The sequence below is a fragment of the Varanus komodoensis genome, unplaced genomic scaffold (genome assembly GCF_004798865.1).
Source record: "Varanus komodoensis strain SLA01 unplaced genomic scaffold, ASM479886v1 scaffold9, whole genome shotgun sequence".
Taxonomy (NCBI): Eukaryota; Metazoa; Chordata; class Lepidosauria; order Squamata; family Varanidae; genus Varanus; species Varanus komodoensis.
In genome coordinates, this window is record NW_025336598.1 from 28,953,317 (window position 1) to 28,976,092 (window position 22,776).

The 22,776-nt window shown below is 39.5% G+C and overlaps 1 protein-coding gene across 1 annotated transcript in view; it reads left to right on the forward strand.

Annotated features, from left to right (window-relative positions):
* Nucleotides 1-22,776, forward strand: part of LRP2 (LDL receptor related protein 2) — a 116,886-nt gene that overhangs the window by 46,567 nt on the left and 47,543 nt on the right. The window contains exons 24-40 of the mRNA XM_044418345.1: nucleotides 443-671; nucleotides 1,102-1,279; nucleotides 2,717-2,845; nucleotides 3,600-3,766; nucleotides 5,145-5,288; nucleotides 5,454-5,563; nucleotides 6,756-6,933; nucleotides 9,007-9,220; nucleotides 9,928-10,167; nucleotides 12,060-12,248; nucleotides 13,235-14,155; nucleotides 15,110-15,275; nucleotides 16,226-16,384; nucleotides 16,732-17,021; nucleotides 17,785-17,988; nucleotides 20,457-20,699; nucleotides 22,052-22,177. Of these exons, the coding sequence (XP_044274280.1) occupies nucleotides 443-671; nucleotides 1,102-1,279; nucleotides 2,717-2,845; nucleotides 3,600-3,766; nucleotides 5,145-5,288; nucleotides 5,454-5,563; nucleotides 6,756-6,933; nucleotides 9,007-9,220; nucleotides 9,928-10,167; nucleotides 12,060-12,248; nucleotides 13,235-14,155; nucleotides 15,110-15,275; nucleotides 16,226-16,384; nucleotides 16,732-17,021; nucleotides 17,785-17,988; nucleotides 20,457-20,699; nucleotides 22,052-22,177 (3,887 nt within the window). The remainder of the gene's footprint in view (nucleotides 1-442; nucleotides 672-1,101; nucleotides 1,280-2,716; nucleotides 2,846-3,599; nucleotides 3,767-5,144; nucleotides 5,289-5,453; nucleotides 5,564-6,755; nucleotides 6,934-9,006; nucleotides 9,221-9,927; nucleotides 10,168-12,059; nucleotides 12,249-13,234; nucleotides 14,156-15,109; nucleotides 15,276-16,225; nucleotides 16,385-16,731; nucleotides 17,022-17,784; nucleotides 17,989-20,456; nucleotides 20,700-22,051; nucleotides 22,178-22,776) is intronic.

The window sequence follows — 22,776 nt, forward strand, 5'->3', positions numbered from 1 at the left end:
TTGGTTGGTGGCCACCACTGTATCTTATGTAGCAATTTCCAAAATTCAGCTATGTTCTGTGTGGAAAAAGTATCTCCATTTGTCTGTCCAGAACCTCCTACCACTTAGTTTCATCGAATGAGCTGAGCTATAGTTATTTTGAGAAAGGGAGAAAAACTCTTGCCATTTTCTCTGCACCATGTTTAACTTTATGCACCTTTATTATCTCCCCTCCCATAAACCTTTTTAAGCTAAAAAGCTCCAGATATTGCAATCTCACAATATTTCTATAAAGCAGAAATGAGAAATTTCCATTTCTTGGATCTTTATCCTTTGGGAAAGCTGCAGAACCAAAGGCAGATGGGTTCTTTACCATAAACCTCTGCAATTTCTGAATTCTGTTCTGACCTTTCTTGTATAAAAATGTTGTTTCCTGTCATCATTAATCAGTTATTTTTCACAGTGCTCATGTGATGTTCTGGACAGACTGGGGTCGGAATCCTCGAATTGAAAGAGCAAGCATGGACGGCAAATTGAGAACCACCATCATCAGTAATAAGATCTATTGGCCCAATGGACTTTCCATTGACTACCCCAACAAGTTGCTGTATTTTGCAGATGCCTATCTCGACTACATTGATTTCTGTGATTACAATGGAAACAATAGGCGGCAGGTGGTGGCAAGTGACTTGGTATGAAAACAAATCAAGTAAAGGGGGGAAATAGGTGATCATACTATGCAAATGCTAGCTGGCCAGTCCCTGTATTACACTGTGCCAAGGTGAGTCTCACCAAATCTGGCTGAGAGAGACCTGAACCTGAGGACCTTCTCTCCCAAGTCCATCAGTCACCATTATATTGCAGCAGGTCATGTATGGGGATTTCATATGGTTTACCGTCCACATATGTGGTTTAACTGCAATTGGGAAAAAGCATGAGACCAGTATGTCATGTGGGGGCATTTTAGAGGTTGACCAAAAAAAAAAAAAAAAAGCCTGTAGATTTTGCTTAGAAATCACATGGAACTATAGCTTGAGCTAGCCCTGTTTTAGAACCACATTTTGAAATGTGCCACTTCTGGGCAGCAACAATACAAATGTACCCTATGCCTACCTTTTCTAGATTTTGCGGCATCCTCATGCACTCACTCTTTTTGAAGATTTTGTATACTGGACTGACCGATACACCCACCGAGTGCTTCGAGCCAACAAGTGGCATGGAAGAAATCAAACAGTCATGATTTATAATATTCACCAACCTCTGGGCATTGTTGCAGTCCACCCTGTGAAACAGCCTACTGGTAAGCTTAGCCAGCTAATCTGGCAACAGAAAAGCAACGTAGGCAGTATAAATGTTACTAAACATTAAGTGAACACTTGAACTCTTTCAGCTGTAATGGTGGTCATACTAACCACCAAGACCAAAGTACTTGAGAATCCTATAGACCAGTCTTCCTCAACCTTGTGCCTTTAAGACAGATTTGGACTGCAACACCCAGAATTTCCAAGTGATAGCCCTGCTGGAATGGAATTCTGGGAGTTGTGGTCCAGATGTCTTTGAAGGCCACCAGATTGGGGAAGGTGGCTAACCCTAACCCTCATGATATTAAATAAACTTTGTTCTCTTCTAAAAGTTAATTGTGATACAGGCTTGAAATTACTTGTGGTTCATGCTCAGTATATTGTTGCCTATAAGAATTAGCCTTGGTAGTTTTTTTGAGGCTGGGATGCCAGGGAGATCTCCAGTGGAATAAATTAGTTTAAATTTCTAAAAAACTAACCTGCAGATTTCACAGTAGATCAGTTTTTCCTGACTTCTGTGGACTCACAGGCTGCGTTTTAATTTTACTCAGTTTTATACAAAATCATATGTAAGAATAGATGAAATAGATGGAAGTGCACATTTCCTCCATAGGCTAAAATATGACAATGCACATTTTCAGGGGATTTGCATATTTGGAGGAGACTTGCATGTTTCGGCAAGGGTAAATTTGCACAACTCTAAATTACTGCAAATGTGCACGCATTTTCACAAAAAATGCAATCAATGAGCAGACAATAGAATGAAAGTGCTTGAAACCCCACAATGCATGGATAGAACAAATTTAGCAACATTCGAAATAAAGCTCACTGGATTTTTTTTTTAAATGCTCTTAACGTAAAAGTGTTTTTCTTTGGTAGTGATTGTCCTTTCGCATTGTGTGTGGTGGTGGTGGGGTGTGTGCGTGTGTGTGTGTCAGAGAGAGAGAGCACACGAGCTAGTTTTGAGAGGGATTGATTTTATTTATATTAATATTTTTTCTCAAAAAGAATTAGTGCCAACCAAAAACATAAAAGTTTTCCTTATTTTATTATTCCTTTTCCTTATTTTGTTATTCCTTATCCTTCAATTTAAAGAAGTCACACACCCTCATGCTGACATCCTTATTGCTCAGACTGAAATCAGGAGTAGAAAGAACCAACTCTTTTTAAGAGTAGTCTGCTGAAGAAAAGTGGTATATAGTTCATGAGTACAAAACAGCAAGGGGAAGCTCTTCTCAGAAGCTTGCCTCAAGCAGCTCCACTGTTGTCCCCAAAAGAGAAATACTCAAGATAAATCAGAATCTTTATGAGATGGTGCAGAGGCAATCTAGTTGGAAATCTAGACATGACCTGCCAGCGGTCTTGCATAACTTCACCTATTTATGCCATAACATGCTACTTTGCTGTTTTTTGAATTTACCAATTTTATCTTTCAGGTACCAACTTTTGTGATCGATCTCCGTGTAGCCACCTGTGTTTGCTTTCTTCATCAGGGCCACTTTTTTATTCTTGTGCCTGCCGTTCTGGATGGACTCTCTCCCCTGATCACGTGAACTGCATGAGAGGTGGGATCATAAGTGCTGTAGCTGAAAATATTTATTTATTTAGAAAATCTTTTATTGTCAGATAAAGGCTTCTCTAGATTCTTGATCATATTCCTGAGAACATTGGAAAAATTGTGCCCATATTTTATTGGTATCCTCTCTGTCATATATCTTACTCATTCATCAATTTTAAAGTTCTGCTTGTACCACCAAGCAATCTCAGTAGGCATTTTATTTGAAAAATAATTAAAGTACATGCCAGAATGATTTTAATATATGTAATTTCCACATTCCAAAAGCATCACATCTTGTATTATATACTGAAAACATGCAATAGAAGTTAAAAGGCCCAGTTCAGAGGGAATTAGGTGTCCTTAAGCCCATATTGAAACCAATAGGACTTGAATAGTGAACTGGCACTCTTATGTTTCTCAGGAGTGCTCTGATACACTATGGCTTATGTAACGTCAGTGGAATAATACTTACATGCCTTGCATATTGAAGGCTTCAGCCTTCAGTTTGACTAGATTAAAAAACCTCTGGCTCCTGAGCTCTACAGTTACTGCTAGTCAGAAAAAATAACACTGGGTAGGTGAACAAAGAATCCAACCTTATGTAAAGCATACTCTTAGGTACCCAGTTGTGTTTCAGTGACTGTGACCTACATTTATGTTTTTAAATGCCCCCATGAATTCACAGACAACAGAATTTTGTTTTGTTGTCTGTACAGTGCATGGAAAGTTGAAACATTGCTGCTTATGTTGCTGTTTTACAGTTGAACAACCATTCCTTATAGCTGTAAGAGATAACATAATTTATGGCATTTCTCTGAACCCTGAGGAAAAGACAAATGATGCCATGGTTCCTATAGCAGGAGTTCGGAATGGATATGATGTTGACTTTGACGATACGGAACAGTTTATCTACTGGGTTGAAAATCCAGTGAGTAAATGCTGTTATTTTCTATGGCTATCAACTGGAAAGCCTGTGCTTTGTAAATCTAGTGGAAGAAATGGATACTATGGTAGATATACGCAGCATGGAGAATTCTGTTATGTTTGGGTGGCAGATGCAGCTGTCCAAGATACATATTTTGGTCTAGTTAATGTCTTTGTGTATTTCAGTTGTCAAGAGAAGCACTAGACTATGTAAAGTACAAGAAAATTGAAAAGGCAAGGCTGTATGTAGGCTAAGACTTGGGAGAAAATAATAGTAAGACAAAGGAGAAACCCATGTGTGCAATTCAGATATTAAATGCTGAACTGACACTTGACAGTGTCTACCTCCCTTTCAATACTTTCTTGAGTCCCTAGCAAGTCCAGAAAAGAAAGTTTAATCTTTCTACTACTTTTTCTCAGAGTAGCTGTGTGAATTTCCCTTGCAGTTACTTCTCTATGTGTAAATCTGCACAAATTTACTTTCCAGCCTCCATACTTGTTCAAATTAACAAGGCAAGACTACTTTGGACAACTTAATATGGGTACTTGTGAATGACTGGGGAAACTAAACAAACAAACAACAAAAAACCATTTGTACAAATTTAAGATTTTTAAAAATCCAATTTGACTACATTTCCATCATTAAAAATCCCCCACCAGACTCCATGAATGGGGTCAATTTGTGATGGATTGAGGTGATACTTCGGACAGAAGGAAAGATTTTTTGCCAAGATGAATCTAGAAAAAGTCAATCAAGTTTTCATTCTGCTTGCAAATGAATTCTTGTATATCCCTACCTAGAGACCATCCTTCCCCAACTTGGTTTTCCCAGATGTCTTGGACTACAACTTGCAACATCCTTGATCATTGGCCACGCTACAGCTAGGGTTGATGGGAGCTGACATTCATAATATCTGAAGGGCATCAGACTGGGGGAAACTGCTCTAGGCAGGAGCTAGGAAGGCTGACCTCCCAACTTTCCTGGTGCCTTCCTGTCTTTCTACCCTATTTTCTTCCCTCATTTCTTTTGCTACCACATGTTTACTTCAGACTGGGATGTAAATAGAAATAATCCAACTGTGCATACTTATTTGGGAGTAAGTCCCACTGAGCTCAGTACAGTGCCATTCAGAAAGTAATCCCATTCAGTCCAATGGGACCTATTTCTAAATGGAGTAGAGCTATGTAGATTAGTATAGGGCCACACTATATCAGATCTGAGTACTCTTTTTCATTCTTTTTATACTTGTAGTCAGCTGAAGTAGCAGTCTGAAATACTCCTTTCGAGAGCTTGTAACATTACAGTATGCATTTGTTAGGAGAAAATAGTGCATGGTTTTCTTCCTTCTGCTAAGTCTTTATATTTTCAACTCTGTTCTAAGGGTGAAATTCATAGAGTAAAGTCAGATGGTACAAACAGGACAACATTTGCCCCAGCTGCTGTTATTGGGACCCCTATGGGCCTGGCTTTAGACTGGATATCTGGAAACTTGTACTACAGCAATCCTGACACACAGTCCATTGAGGTATGTATTACAACGTTAGGACAATAATTTTAGGGTTTAAAATGTTTTACCAATATAGTTAAGGTGCTTACAAATTCAACCATGCATTAAGAAGCATTGAAATTGTAACTTAAGGTGTCTTCCTTAACTTTTGCACCATATACGCAGACTTCTTATGTTCTTTAGGTCCTGAAGCTTCATAGCGAAGTAATCTACCGAAAAACACTGATAACCAATGATGGTACATCTAGAGGATCTGGAAGACCAATTGGTTTAACTGTTGATCCCGTTCAAGGGTGAGTTGTGAGTTAGCAAATTGTTTCAGTTTTATTTTCTTTGCTCCCTGATCCAAAACTCATTCTATAGAAGCCAGCTTTGTTTACCTTAATGGAACTTCTTTCTAAATCACAGTGGAATCAAAACTCCAAGTCTGTTCCTCCCTTCATTGCAAACTGACAGAATGATCTATTACTTCAGTCACCCTACTCTAATCCTGTACTTTTCTAGACAGAAAAAGGTTTCTGCAATTACTGATCATCCCCAGCCAGCTATGCATAGGATTGCATCCAAGAATGTTTTTCTTTATAAGCTTTTGGATTCTGCCCCTGTCCTAATTAGGATGACTTTTAGATTGTCTATAAAACTTACTCTTCAAAAAGTTGTGTGCTTTCACTATATTTACTGGTTGCATAAAATGTTAAGTTTAAACTTAATATTTGTGTAGGCTCCTATGGTTTAATATTTGGTGCTTGCAGAGTGGTTTTTTAATCATTCGCTCCAGAATTTTTCCAGGGATTGATGTCAGACTAACTGGCCCGTAGTTCCCAGGTTCATTTTTCCCCTTTTTGAAGATGGGGACAAAGTTAGCCTGTCTCTAGTTGTCTGGCAGTGGAGCTTCCCATTCCAGAAATAAGTGTTTCAAACTCCTTCCGGGGTACATTTAGGAAGTGCAGCTGCCCTGTTGTTGCGCAGGTGCAACAGAATGAGTGGCGGCGTAGTGGTGGTATAGGATGCTACTCTAGTGTTACTATGAAAGGAGGAGAGTTGTTGTTCTTATCGGCTTGAGTGAGAAATCCTGTTTCTTACACTGTAGCCCCATGTATGATTGCTTAATATATCTATATGCATGCAATTCTGTGCATGCTTATGTCCAGTTTGTTTGTTTGTTTATTTATTTATTTAGGAAGCTTCTATGCCGCCCCATTCGCTGAAGCCTCGGGGCAGCTCACAACAATAAATAAATAATCATAATATAAAAACAATATAATTTGAGACGACCTGGCCAGAGATATAAAATAAATAAATATTAACAATTAAAATGACGTTTAAATAAAAAGGTCTTCGCCTGGCGCCGGAAAACAAATAACGACGGCACCAGGCGGACAGTGTATCTTGGTCTGAATGCCTAGGATTGCAGAATGGTTACTGAGAACCCTCACAGGCATTCTCACACCTGATTTTTGATTGATGAGATGACGTGTGTTGCAGGAAGCTGTACTGGACAGACCAAGGAACTGACAGTGGGGTCCCAGCCAAGATTGCCAGTGCAAACATGGATGGCTCAGATATCAGAACCCTCTTCACTGGTAATCTAGACCATGTAGGGTTTATCACCATTGATATCAAGGAGCAAAAGCTGTACTGGCCAGTCACAAGCACGGGAGTGGTATGTATGCACATGCATGCTTATATGTATTGGTGAACCTGGGTCCTGCTGCCTAATGTAGCAGAAGAGTTACCTGCATTAAAGTAGGCATGATGAGATGATTAATATTAGGGAAAAGACCTGAATTGGTTACCTGTGTTCAGAATGGAGTTGCTGATACATCTGCAATACATTCTGCATAGCCAATTTCCAAAGGATATTTCAAAGTTAAAAGAAAAAAAGCGGAACAGAGCAATCCTACACATGCCTGTTCAGATGTACAGTGATTTGACCCCCGATATTCAGCAGGGCTTAAGTGTTAATTACTGTCCAGTGTTGAAATCCTTGGAAATTGTTTGTGCTGCAAATTCTGAATGATGCAGCACTCTTGTTAGTGGAGACAAACCAGGAACCATTTTTTCCGCCAGTTTTTCCTAGTAGGTAAAGTGACTCTACTTACTGGGCACTTAGGTCTGTCACTGTGTCTGGCCCGTGGTGTGGTGTTCAGCAGGGGCTGCCCATTGCCTGTTGTTCTCCAGGTTTGCCCAGGCTCACTCACTTCAGCCTTGGCTTCTGTCCTGGCCAGATAGAATCTGATAATAATTTGTTCCTTTTGGCTAGGATGATGAATTGGAATTATTTGAAAGAAGAAAGGAGTGTGTAAATGAGTGTATGACTCTTTCTGGAAAGAAAGGATGTGGTGGTGGTTAAAAATATATTCCCAGAATCCCACTGTATTGGATAACTGGATAGCCAGTGTGGTGTGGTGGTTAAGAACATGGGACTGGGACCCAAGTGATCTGGTTCTAGTCTCCACTCAGCCATGGATCCAACTGTGTGACGTTGGGCTAATCACAGACTCTCAGCCCAACCTATCCTACAGGGATTGTTGTGGAGATAAGATTTTGAGCTGGAGGAGAAGAATGATGTCAGTCACTTTGAGAGAAAAGGTGGGATATGAATCTAACAAACAAATAAAAAATAATACTCATATTTACAGTAGCTATTTTGGCTATCTGTGATAGCATATCTTAACTCCAAATTTGCATGCCAGAATGATAAGAACTGATAGCGGAATTGAACTAATTCATGGAGCCACAGGGATGAGAATCCCACATCTCTTGATGTCCCACACACAGAGAAATTTCTAGACTGGTTTGCCCAACAACAAATAGATTGATAGTACTTCCCTTTGAGTAATGGTAATTAGTTTTGTAACAGAAGCGTTCCCTCAAGCAGTAACATTCCCCGTACTGCTTATTTTCAATTAGTTATGCCAAAGATCATATCATCTACAAACAGGACCATTTTACTGTATGAATGCCTAACTTGCTTGCCTTGGATGTTTCAATTAGTGTGAAAAACCACAGGAAAACATTCCATATCTAAGGTGCAGGGTAGTGGACATCACAGGCATCCTTTCCTGGAGTCTCTTTGCAGCTGAAAGGGCTTTGGTTTATATTTGTTAGTTGCTTAAGAACCTTCATTTTTGCATGCGGCCACTTTAAAGAATGCCAGGCCAAAGCCCCAACTTTATAATTTTTGCAAATCTCTATCAACAGCTCAAAACCTAAAACATAAGAACAGAAATATCTACACCACATTGTCTGCCTTGCATTTAAAACTGATGGTGTAGTAATCCACCTTCTTCTCAAACAGAAGAGAAATTGGCCTTCTGCAGGAGAAATGTGGATAAATACTGACCTTAATGTATGTTTTTGATAATGTTATACAAGGAACTAACCCTGATTTAACTAAAGTTAACTATCTTCCTCTGAACTGTTGTTTTTGTTTATATCATCTAAAGATAGAATCCTATTTAATTTAGGCAGAAAAAAAGCCCTATACCTTTCAGCATCTCCCTGCCAGCTATGTTTTTTTTCTGTTTTAACTGTGCATAGGATTGAATCCTAAATGTTTTTTATTTGAGTTGACTTTGGGTGGCTCTGAACATTGTTCAGGTAATGGGAAGGAATGGGTGGGGAAGGGAATTGTCGACACATGTTATACTTCGTTTATTGCAGATGTATACGTAAGTGAGGAGGGATTGGACTTCATTGTCATTTGTAATTATCAGTGTCCTTAATCTCCTAGATTGAACGAGGGAATGTAGATGGCACTAATCGGATGACTTTGGTTGTGCACCTGTCTCACCCATGGGGAGTGGCTGTCTATGATTCTTTTCTGTATTACACTGACCGGGATTATGAGGTCATTGAGCGTGTTGACAAGTCCACTGGAGGAAACAAAGTTGTGCTGAGAGACAACACTCCAGGACTGAAATGTCTGCGAGTATATTACCGAGACAGTGAGTTTATGGTGTGACCTGTGAAAGCTTTTGCAATGAACTTGATTTATTTGCCCCAAGCATCTTGCTTTAATAACAGGTAGTGTTAAATAATGATTTTAAAAATCAAGAGAGAACAATTTTGCCTCCTAATTTATGAACTCTATAGACAAAAGGGATCAAATCTTTGAATTGCAGCCAGAGTAGCCATTCAGATTGAGCAGCATCAGTTGGAGCAGTTTATTTCAGTTATACATTTTTTAGATAAATTGTACAGGCTTTGCACCACTAGATCAGCCAATTCATGCCCCTTTGGCACCTTACAATTAAAAAAACCCCAAATACCTATAAGTCAACACTAAAGTAAAATCTCACTTACTGAAAACAAAGAAACATAAGGCAGTAGTCCAGCACTGCAGATCCCAAAGCCCATCTTAGCAAGGCATATTTCCCCTAGTCTTCTAAGGTTGGGTGGAGAGCATTCCAAGTGGGCTTTCCTGAGAAGAGAATCCCATCACCACAGCTCTATATCTTACTATTGCCAAATATACCACTTTCTAGCAGGGCACTGATGTTTTGCATGTGGCAGGGGGCAGGGAGTATCTTTATAAGTTCAGCTATTTTCTCTTTAAGCACACACAAACACACTCCTTTTTGTTATTGTTGTTGGATGATTGCAATATGGGGGTTATTTCAGTTTCGATACGGATGTGTCTCTCCCGCTTTAGAATCTGCTGGTTCCTCAAATGGCTGCAGTAACAACATTGGGATTTGCCAGCATCTGTGCCTGCCTGTGCCTGGTGGACTCTTCACTTGTGCGTGTGCTACTGGCTTTCAGTTAAATCCTGATAATAGGACCTGCTCCCCATACAGCTCCTTTGTCGTTGTTTCCATGCTGTCTGCAATTAAAGGATTTAGCTTAGAGACATCTGACCATTCTGAAGCAATGGTCCCTTTAGCAGGAAGAGGTAGGTAAAGATTATAGGAGATGAATGAAATCCATTTATGCCTTAGTATCTCACCATTGTGGATGGATAATACTTTGTGTACTTCTTATAAAATAGGTGTGCATTTCATGTTCTGAGACTAAAAGTCAGATTCACAAGTTGGCAAAGCAGAATTATTCTGGTCTGAGGTAATTCCTTTTAAGAGAAAATAGACGTCAGTGGAGTTAATGCTGAGACATGGGCAGATGGGAAACAAAGGGCAGGTTTTGTCTTTGGCTAGAAATAGAGGTCAGGGACCAAGGCTGATACAAGGAGCCCATAATATGGAGAGTTTCTAGGTCAGCAGTAAGCATTTCAGATGGCCACTGGTACTGGAATGGAGATTTTCCATGTAGGACAACAGCTTTTAAAGTGGATGTCAGACATTGAATGTCCTATGCAGAAATGTGCTAGAATATTTTGAAGAGAGTTGTTCATTCCCTGATCCTGCAAGGGAGGTGGGCATTTATTAAATGTATGTTCCACCTTTTTCTACAAGGAGCCCATGATCCTCTTCTCCCCCATTTTATCTTCCCAATGGTCTTGTGAGGTATGTTGACCTGAGAGTTGGTGACTGGCACAAAGACACCCAGTGGGCTTCATGGCTGAGTGGGGACTTGAACCAGAGTTGCCTCAGTCCCAGTCTAGCACACTAACTATTACGCCACACTGGCTGTTTGAGAGCAGAATAAACCCAGCCACTGACTGACTATGAGGAGGAGCCTGGAAAGGAGCCCCAAGAGAGCTGTTGTATCAGTTGTTGCCTGATTCAGAATGAGGGCTTATATAGGAACTGGGAATGTTGCCCTTTCCTGGTTTTCAGCCAGGCAGGAATGTTGGAGTCCAAAGCTTTTATAGGAAGCTTGGTCTCCTCAGAATTACTGGCAGTGCAGTGGTTGACTGTGGTGCTCTGCTCCCCTTTCTCTTTTCCAAGGGTCTGGGTCTGGTATGGCCAGACTCTGACAGTGGTGCATCAAGTAAGCCTAAATCAACTAAATTCACTTCTGAGGCAGATCATGTTCATGGTCCATTAAAATTTATTCCAGCTGCATATTATGCTTGAGGTTAAATAACCAAAGCCACCATACCAGCTTAATTCCATTTACTGAAGTCTTGACTATTTATGGATCCCAGTCAAATTAAGGACCCATATTAATCAACTAATATCAGCTAAAAAGGGGCAAAACCTTCCTGAATTTGCTGATCTAACAAGATTCTTTGCTTATGCATCATAGTCTGAGTCTCAGTTCACTGTGCTTTCCTTTTTTCCTGATGTAGTACCTGTGAGAGCACATTCACTGTCATCAAGTAATGATAAAGTGTGTGTGAGACAGCTGTAGATCCCTATAAAATCAGTTTCATGTGTCCTATTGAAATTGATCATAATCAGGAAAAGGTTATCAAGCTTTGAATGAACTTTAAAATGAACACAAATGGTAAGGCAGAGAAACTATTGATCCATCAGAACACTCTTGCAAATGGGCCAGCTGTTACTTGGAAAAGGAAAGCAGCAGGGGAGAGAATAATGGATTTTCGCTTCTAAATCAAAGGATGAGAAAAGGCTCCTAAGTGTAGTGAAAAAAGTAGGGTTGTTTTAGGACAAGGTTTAAGATATGGCTGGCAATGTGAGTTGTGGTTTAATTTCAGTTTTCCTACCCCTGAAATTAAATTGAGAAAAAAATTAATTGAGAAAAAATTAAATTGAGAAAAAAACTTATCCCTCCAAATGTTGGACACAAATTTCCATCAGCCCCTGTCAGCATGGGCAATGGTAAGGGGAACGGGAGGCCAACAACTGATCTAAGCAGTACAAACCATAAGGATCAAATAATATTTTACCTTACACATCAGCTTCCTTATTCATAATGTTTCAGGAAGAAATGCGCTACATGTTGATGTCCACATGCCTTCTGGTTTCATTTACTGGTGTGACTTCAGCAGCAGGATTCCATCACAGAATGCAATACGCAAAATCAAGCCAGATGGCTCCTATTTTAGAAATGTCATCACAAATGGAATAGGATTTAACGGAATCCGTGGCATTGCAATTGACTGGGTATCAGGTCAGTACTGGTACTCCACAACAAACATGTTGTTGTTAAGAATCTCTCAGAAGCATGTCAATCAAAATGCAACTAACTACATGTTAAAAGATTCTCTAAAGTCAACTTACTTAGTTTCTGCATAGCTCAATGAAGCTGCCTCCTAAATAACTACGCATAGGACTTCATTTGGCAATGTTCCTTTATGACTGGTTTGTTCCAGAGTCACCTTCGTCAGTTAATGGTCTACCTCAAATCACATAGCAAATATTTTCAATACCATGCACCACATTATTATTTGATGCCTTCATGCAAGAATTGTTTTCTGATTCCTAGAATTCTTTCCTTTTCATCGGATTCCATTGTAGATGTTGGAACAGACATCGCAAGTGATTTTTTAATTACTGCATTGTAATGTATAATGTGATATGAGAATTCGGGCTTTGTGTGTATGCCCAAAGACTAAATAAGGGCACAATCTTATGGCCTCCTGATAATTGTCAGGGACCCCGAGGATTATTTGGAATCTCACTCCAGCTGTCTCTCTGAGGTCAGAAACCCCTGAAGAGGGCTAAAGAGGAATGCTGAGGTGGGTGGGGAGGGTTCGGACTGGTAATGTAAGACTGAGTATAAAGCCTAAAATTGATAATGTAAACCAAATTTTGCAAGTCTGCATAGAAGCAAGTTGGTTTGTGGCTTATCCTTAACTATACTTCATGTATTCAGTTATATTTATTTATTTATTTATTTATTAAAACATTTTTATGCCGCCCCATTCGCCGAAGCCTCGGGGCGGCTTACAACAAGCGGCTTATCTCACCTAACGGTAATTAAAGAATGTTTACAGTTAAAAAGGACCTAAGTTGCAGAATCTTTCTGAAAGTTTACTCACACACACATGAACGCATTTACACGCGCATGCACTCAGACATTTAATAATTTCAATTATTGTAGTTGGATCTGACACTTATATTGCAATGTTTTATATTTTCTTTTACTGTGCACAGGAAATCTCTATTTTACCAATGCATTCTTGATCGAGACATTTATAGAAGTTCTGCGTTTAAATACTACTTACCGCCGCGTCCTACTTAAAACCACTGTGGATATGCCAAGACATATTGTAGTAGACCCCAAAAATAGATACCTCTTCTGGGCTGATTATGGACAGAACCCTAAGATTGAACGTGCACTTCTAGACTGCACAAATAGGACCGTGCTAGTATCTGAAGGAATTGTTACGCCTCGTGGCGTAGCAGTAGATCACAGCACTGGATATGTTTATTGGGTGGATGATTCTTTAGATATGATTGCAAGAATTTCACATGATGGTGGAGAGCCTGAAATTGTCCGCTATGGAAGCCGTTACCCAACTCCATATGGCATTACTATTTTTGAAAACTCTATGATCTGGGTGGATAGGAATTTGAAAAAAATCTTTCAAGCCAGCAAAGAGCCAGGAAATACTGAACAGCCAACAGTGATACGGGACAATATCAATTGGCTGAGAGATGTTACCATTTACAACAGCCATTATCAGTCACAGTTGCCTGTTGACATCAACAACAATCCATGCCTTGAGAACAATGGAGGCTGTTCCCATCTGTGTTTTGCACTTCCTGATCTGCAAATGCCAAAGTGTGGGTGTGCATTTGGATTGTTAGAAAGTGACGGTAAAACGTGTTCAATTTCAACGGACAACTACTTGATCTTTGCCTTGGAAAATGCCCTTAGAAGCATACGTTTGGATCCTGAGAATCATAGCCCTCCATTTCGTACAATCAATGTATTAAGAACTGCAGTTGCTTTGGATTATGACAGTGTGAACAACGTAATCTATTTCACTCAAAGTTCTCCTGAAGGCACAGGAAGAATCAGTTCTATTAGTATCTCTTCTGGAGCTTCTGAACCAACCATAGTGGCATCAGGTAAAGAGCGTGAAATGTCAGAACACTGAGTGCAATGTGACCTAATGTCAAATTCACATAGCATTGCTACCTGATCATTTGATTGATTATTGAAATTGCATCTGTGCAATATCATTTGCAGCAGTTACCAGAATAAAGCTGCAATTGTAAGTATAATTAGCAGGATGGAAGTCCCATTAAACTTAATGGTAATTCTGCACTGAGTAAATATTTATCATTATTATCATTACAATATCATTATCATCACTACTACTACCATGGCACAATATAATTAGGATTGGGTACTAACTGGCTGAGTGGGGGTTGTTTGATACACAATCCTAGGAAGACTTAGTTTATAGTCCTAATGCTATTTACAGAGAACTATTTTATACTTTTATGTTAGAATAGAAATTCTATTTTTCTATATGTTCTATATTTCTATGTTAGAATATTTACAAATAATTTTGTTTTATATTGTGCTTCTACTGGAACATAAAATGATTGTACTGTCGGGATATTACTAGAGTCACAGTTTATGCAAATCCTAAATACATTTGCTTGTAATTAGATCGCCATGATTTCAGTGGAAGTTGCTTTTGCCAAAGTAAATGTGCTTTGGATTGTTTACTTCTCTGATTGCTAACAGTATTATAGATCTTCTGTTCACTTGTGCTCCCTCTCCCCCTGCCCACACACACACAGCACATGAAGGTAATGAAAAATTAAAGTACATGGGTATAATGGAGAAGTTGCCAAGTTAGGGAATATTCATACTTTTACCATCTCTTGAAGGATGTTTCATGGAGTCAGTATGGGAGTAAACTCCTTTGGAGTAAAAAGCTGTTTTTTTAGATAAAACTCCTACTAGTAACTAAGGCGGAATAGGAGAGGGGTTTGGACATAGTGATATGAGAAAATTTTCAGGCAGAGTTGTATTTGTTCTCACTGTTGCACTGTTCAATGCTGCTTAAGATTTAGGAACTCCAGATGGCATAGCCTTTGACTGGATCAACAACAGACTGTACTACAGTGACTATCTAAATCAGACTATCTGTTCAATGGCTGTGGATGGATCCAATCGCTCTGTGGTGGCCCGTGTTCCACGCCCAAGGGCCATTGTTTTGGATCCCTGCCAAGGGTAAGCTGCATTTTCTGTCTATTGAAACCAGGGATGACTGTTTCTATATAGGAAGGTTTCAGTTTTTGTTTCATTTTTTTCACTTCATTTTCCCTATGTTAATATGGGGAGCTTTAAAATCTTCAGCTCTTCATCATAGGCCTCTCTGCAGTTTCATATTTGGAATTCTGTGCTTGGTTAGAGTATCCTCAGAATTTTTAGACAGGAGGAAGGCAGACTGTTGTCCTTTCATGAGAATGGAAATGGCTGTATATATTGGCGCTGGTCTGTGGAGTGAGTGCCTTCTTGTTCAGTTCCCTTCCAACAATTATTCCAGTAGCTGTATTTTTGCCATTACTGGCTTCTTCTCCTTAGTAAACACTGTGTGTTGGCTAGGCTTTTGCTCCTTCTTGCTCCTTCCTTGTTTGTTTCATCTCTCTGTGGATTTTTTTTTAAAAAGAGTGTGCGTGTGTGCGTGTAATAATTACAAACTGCATAAAATATTACTGCATCAAATATAAGCCAAGCCAAGTGACATACCTAACATATGAAAATACCAATTTAATGCCAGAGATCTTTAAGAAGTTGAACAAGTTTCTGGCTGTGATAATTATCCCCAATGCCCTTTTAACACATGTAGAATCTCCTCAGTTAACAATGTTTTGTAAGTTTACAGAAATGGATATTCAATAAAGCCCACATTAGATTGAGATCCGTCCAAAGCCGACTTTAGGATCAGGTCCTTTGTTTCTTCATCTGACATTGACTACTTTAGTATTCTGGCCCCTTTTCCAGAGCTGTTGAGGAGCTTCCCAGAAAGGTTTTGGTGCAGACTCTACAGTCACTTAACTCTTTCCATATACCTTCTCCTTTCCTGTGTTTATCCACTTACTATGAAAGGGTAAAGTAAGTTTCTTTAGTGGCTGCTCAATCTGCCAACAAGCAACCTTTCTCATTTGTATTGGTCATAGATATATGTACTGGACTGACTGGAGTTCCAGTGCTCAAATTGAACGGGCGACACTTGGAGGAAACTTCAGGACTTCCATTGTAAGCACCAACTTAGTATGGCCAAATGGACTTACACTGGACTATGAAGAGCAGCAGCTTTATTGGGCAGATGCAAATTTGTATGTATTTGTTTTTCATTTATTTACTCTTGGGTACTATATATTCTTTTGTTAGAATTTCCATCAGACACCTGTTTGTGGTCCTAGTCTAAATAAGATATTATAATTCACATGCAAGCTATTTAAAGTAACATTAATGATCTGACTGTCCATGTAATTCATTATTCTGGGCTACAGGGAAATCTTGCAAGTAACGTTTGTAGCACCATAAAGACTGGCCAATGTAACAAGGAGTTTTGATGTTTTTCTTAACATTCCACCTGTGAGACCTGTAAGCACTTAAAATGTGTAGAAAGTTGGAGGCCCATGTTTTTGGTTCAAAGGATAACATTTTCTACTTGTTTTAGACAGAAGATCGAACGCAGCTCCCTTACAGGTGCAAATCGTGAGGTTATTATTAGCACGGCGCTGTATCCATTTGCAATGACTCTGTTTGATCAGCACATCTACTGGACAGACTGGAACACTCGAAGTATCTATAGAGCCAACAAATATGATGGGTCAGATCAGATGGTTATGATCTCAAGCCTGCCAAACAGGCCAATGGATATTCACGTCTGGGCAAAAAGCAAGCAACAGCAGTGCACCAATCCTTGCAACCAGTTTAATGGTGGCTGTAGTCACATCTGTGTCACAGGTAAACTTTCTGGGAATGGGGAATAATGGATTAAATACAATGGCTTTTGGCAAAATATCTGAACTCATTATGTTGGTGTGGATCAATTTATGTGTAATTGCACTGGGAAATCAGGAATAGTTCTCAAACTCCATAACATACAACACCCCAGGATTTTCTGCATGCTTAGCATGCAAGTGTCCACTTGAGTTAGATCTGAGATACTATAACCAAAATAATGATGTTATTCTCTAGTTTCAATGCATTGATTCTGAGGCAGCAATTTCAGTGTTACAAAGCACAACATCTCTTGTGCAATATTTGATTATTGTGTTTTAATGTTAGGGATCTTGTCAAATTTGAAATCTGTCATTTTGTGTATGTTTGTTTGTGATTCCCACTGGTGCAATATGGAAGGCAGTTGGGTTGAATGGAAGTATATATGCAAATTTCACATGTCTTTTTGTCACATACAGCTGCAAAAAACATTTTGGTTAAGGCTCTCCCTGGAATCCTTACATACATTTTACATGCCAGGATTAATTATAACAGGTGTAGTCATGAAAATACTTAGTCTGCAGCAGCCCATTAACAAGTAGAATTCCTCAGACTGCATAAAAAGATATTGCAGTAGAGTTAGAACTGTAAGAGGTCCATGTCCTCTTCGGAATAAACTTCAGTGAATTATTAAAATGTACATTTGGGGGTATGTTCTGTGTAGGGATAAAATTTAACAACCTGTTAAAATAGTTGCTGTTACTGAATCTATTGCAATCAAATACAGGCCCCACAGGTGCAGAGTGCCAGTGCCCTGCTGAGGGACACTGGTATTTAGCCAATAACAACAAGCACTGCATTGCGGACAATGGCACCAGGTGTGGAGGATCCCTGTTCACCTGCCTCAATGGCCGGTGCATCTCAGAGCGCTGGAAGTGTGACAATGATAATGACTGCGGGGATGGCAGTGATGAATTGGAAAGTGTGTGCGGTAAGGAATTCTGTAATTGAATCTGAAGCTCTTGGCGAGTTACTATTGATTTGGTGGTGTGTGGGGAGTTTTTGAATAAGATAAAGGAATAATCAATATCTCCTTGGTCAAAGGCTCATCTGCTGTCCGTGACCAGGTTTGTATAAAAAACTAAGTTAATTCAACTGTAATTCTTGTGATGAAAAATGGAAAGTATCCTTTTGCACTTTCATTTGGTTCAGGGAGGGTGATATGGTAAAGATTTTGAAACTAATGTCTTAGCTTCTAACATTGTTAGATTTGGACAGCATAGAAATAATAACCTGAATAGTAATTTCTGTAAGGTCTGGGGAATGTTTGCCCAATTTTCGTGTTTAACAAGTAAAAATGGTAATATGAGTATATTAATTAAAGAAGGCATTTCAAGAAGGTAGCTCTGCTAGTCTGTTCCATCAGAAAATAAGGAGTCTTCTGGCATCTTAAGGACCAACAAAAGCCAGTGTGTTAGTCGTTAAGGTGCTACAAGACTCTTTGTTGTTATGTTATATGGAAGGTAGGCACCGTAAGTGCAAAAGTGTTCTCAGTGAAACCACTAAAAATTTGGGTATTTCTAATCTTATCTATTTCCTCATCAGTGATTAAATGCTGTTCATTGAGGGCTCTGTCCCCGCCTACTATCTTGAGCATGGCCTTGGGTGCATTAGCTTTCCTTGGGAGCACAGCTGTCCATGCATTGGAGGGCTGGAAACAAGGGAGAAATGCTCTCCATTTGTAGCAGCATCCATAGGAAGGGAAGATGACACCAGAGGACTTTGTCCCTTTCTGTTAACATCTAATTAAAGAGCTGGAGTAGCTAACGTAGGCCCCATAATGTGTAATTCATGTTGTGTGTCCTGCTGACATTTGAATAATTGCTGTTGTGTAACTTTGTGGCAGTGGGCAATATTCATGACACAGCAACCAATACTGCAAATAAGCTACGCAGTGTGGATTGCTCCTGGAACTGCCAGCAAGCTGCTCATCTCTCCTCCCCCTGCCTTTCCATCTTGCAGTGCAGCAGAACCTTTCTTGTTTCCTCTCTACCTGTCCTGTTTTTATTCATATTTGGTTTGTTTTCTGAGAGCCCCATGCTGCCACCCCATCAGTGCCCAGGCAATACTTTGGAGTGATGGTTACTGACCCATTACCCTTTCTAAAAATGTGTTTGGACAGCATAAATCTGTGCAAATGACTTCATTTTTTTTTAAAGAATGGGGGGTTGTCTTTTGGTGTTGTATTGTTTTGCATTAAATGGCTGTCAGAAATATATGTAGTCTTGTCTGCTTTGTTCTCTTGTCAATCACAGTTCTTACGCGGAAACAGAATAATGAGGTGAGACTGCATATTGGATAAACAGAACAGTTGTCATTTGCCTGACTGTTAGTTAGAATCTGGAAGTATGAAAGAAACCACAAAGCTGAGTGCACCGAAATGCGGTGGAGTGTAGATCTCCTTTTTATCAGATAATTTTATGGGTTTTAAGTGTTTCACTGACATTTTCCCTTGCTCTTCACCTTTGGGAGAACTTCCTGGGTCTCCAGTTAATCCAGATTAGGGACATACTGAGGCTAATTCATTTTTGTTTCTATTGACAGGTAACTGGAAGCAGTCAGTTGTTTGTCATTTAGCTTATATGCAGTCTCCCCATATTACTTTGTTCCTGTCTGACAGATATATCTGAGAAGGTAATATTTTGACAGATGCAAATGCACATTTATGCAACTCCCAAAAGACTAGCACTTTTTTTTTAATGAAGACTTTTGCACATATTTGTGAGATGGTCTATCAATCTATCTATCTGATTTTTATCTCACCCCATTAGCTATAAGGCTGTAGATGGTTGCTTTAAAGTGCTACTTCAGCACTTGGTCACTGGTTGGCACTGGTGGTGACATGGATGACTTGGTGACATGGTGGTGACATGGATGACCCAGAATGGCAAGGGTCTTTTGCTGAGTGGGTCACTCTTCATTATGGGATTGGCCTCCCGGGTTTGGATGACATGCAGACCTGTCATGGGTTGATAATGTGGGGTTTTTTGCACAAAAGTAAACCTCCCTGCAGGAAGCTGTCTGAGTTTGGATGACACAAAAACTCACAGTGGCTAGTTAGCCATAATGGGCTGCCATGCCATGCAAACACTGTCAGTGTCTTAGCTACTGGATCCCAGCTCCTCCCCTTCTATTTGAACTTTTCTCTCTAATAAGGATAGAAGTGATTTGTAGTGATTTGTAATTTCTGGAAATTTTCCACCACATACAGATTAAAAAAAAATTGCCTTCTATTTGACTGATTCAAGATGTGTATTTTATTTTACATGCAGTCCGTTTTGCAGCTGTGTTTGCCCTGGCAGGTAAAACAAAGTGCTGTGCCTTTTTTTGAAGTATTTGTCCAGACCTTTAGCTCCTCTTCTGTCAATGACATGCCTTTGTCACATTTCTCTCCTTCAGCTTTTCATACCTGTCAGCCAACAGCTTTCACCTGCGGCAATGGGCGGTGTGTACGCTACGCTTATCGCTGTGATCACTACAATGACTGTGGAGACAACAGTGATGAGGTGGGCTGCTTGTTCCGAACTTGTGACTCCCACACAGAATTTACTTGCAATAATGGAAGGTGTATATCTCTTGAATACGTCTGCAATGGTGTAAACAACTGTTTTGATAATGGCACTTCAGATGAGAGAAATTGCCGTAAGTTGATTAAACTATGTCTTGTCCTTTAGGATCTGATTCTTTAGGCTTCAAAGGAGAAAAGGTCACATAAAGAATCAGTACAAGAAAAGAAGTAATTTAACAGAGGTTATCTAATGTTTTGGACACAATATTTCAGATTTAAAGGATGCTTGACATGCTGATTAGATGTTATTGCATCAGGAATGTTCTGACCAGTTTACAAAGTTAAGGGTGTTGTGTTTCATTCACTGGGGACTGGATGATAAAGCATATCCATAATGTATATTTTATAACCACCCCAGGATGTGAATTTTTAATCCTTAACTTAATTCTTAAGTTAATGAAAGCAATGACTTTTCTGTAGAAGGCACTTAAGCACACACTGAGTGATAACCACAGTACACCTAGTCCAGTGGCTCTTTCAACTAACAATAAACTGCATAAGATTTGGGTCTCTTTCTTGTTTCCTCGTCTTAGAAAGGCTGCTGATGAAGCAATGGCACTAGATGCTGTACAGAAGTGATGCACAATCTCTGGCCTGGGGTTATCTTCCATATCATCATATCCCCCAGAAGTCTGTTCTGGAGGGTTGGGGGGGCCCTGCAGAACAGATTTGGGGAGTACCCAAAGAACTGCAATAGGAAGAAATGCACTTGTGCAAAGTTAGAGTCTGCTTCATGCAGTGTGGTTCCTATTCCATGTACTGGCTGGGTTCAGACACAACAAACCATTGTTGTTGAACCATTGCTTGTTGTAAAATGAAAGTTACTGTGTTGTATGAACCCAGCCAAGATAACAAACCATCCTGAACAACCCATAGTTAACAACAACAAACCATGCGTTATCTTCATGTGTTGTTCATGGTTGACAGACAATGGCTTCCTTGCACAGCTTGGTTCACACAGCAAATTCAGTGACAACTCCTGAGAGTGAGTTATGTTGTCTGAACCCAATCATTCTTTCTCATACATTAACCACAGCATGGTTTCCATAGAGTTTGCAAAATACTTTCGGCCTAATTTTGGATAACATTCCTAAATGACCACCGAACAAAAGAGCAAAAGCTATAAATATCGCTAAACAAATGTTACTTATGTAATGTAAATAATGAATATATATCAGTGGATCAAATGGTGGGTATGTTGTTTGTTTCTCAAAATGAATATATTAGCTTATCTCTGGAGAAGACACATTAGGCTAATTTGGAATTGATGACTGGATACATAAATTTCTCTTTGATAACTTCATCCTAGAATAATTCAAGTTTCAAGGCTTTTATAAATAGTCTTTTTAAAAAGATTCTGTGTGTTACATTTGCAGGAAGGAAAAAAGAAATCTAAACTCTTGGTTACTTTCTTTTTCTCTTAAAGCTGAACGTACTTGTCAATCTGGTTATACCAAATGTCAGAGCACAAACATATGCATTCCTCGAACTTATCTTTGTGATGGGGATAATGACTGTGGTGACATGAGTGATGAGAGCCCTACTCACTGTGGTAAGCTGATGGTTCCCTCAATTACCCTCTTCCACTTCATGCTCCTGTGCCTTGATTGTGGAAGGAAGCCAAACATTCCTGTTGTTTCTATTCTTTCCCTTTTAGGACTGTGTTGAAAATGAAACAGTTGATGTGTGTGTTTGTGTGTACGCCCGCATGTGTGTGTGATGTGAACTTAATGTGGAATGTCTGGAACTTAAAAAGGGAGAGCAGATTTACTGTAAATGAGACATTGTTTGGTGCTTTTACAGATTTTTTTCCCCATTCTAAAAGCTTGAAATGCCTCTCCTGACTGACTGACTGACGCATCTATGATATATATATATATTCCACCTTTATTCCTGCAAGAAACTCAGGGTGACCTGCATAATCTTTCTTCTCCTCTCCATTTTATCCCCACAGTAACCCTTTGAGAATAGGCTGAAAGTGCTCAAAGTCACCTAGTGAGATTCAGGGTTGAGCAGGTCCCAGTCTAACACTCTAACCACTATGCAAGACCAGCTCTCCAGTGTCAGCTAAGGCTTAGCCACTAGCAGTAAGAATTTTTTAGGTATATTATGCTGGTGCTCTTGGCCTTGTCCTTTCTGCCTCCAGCCTCA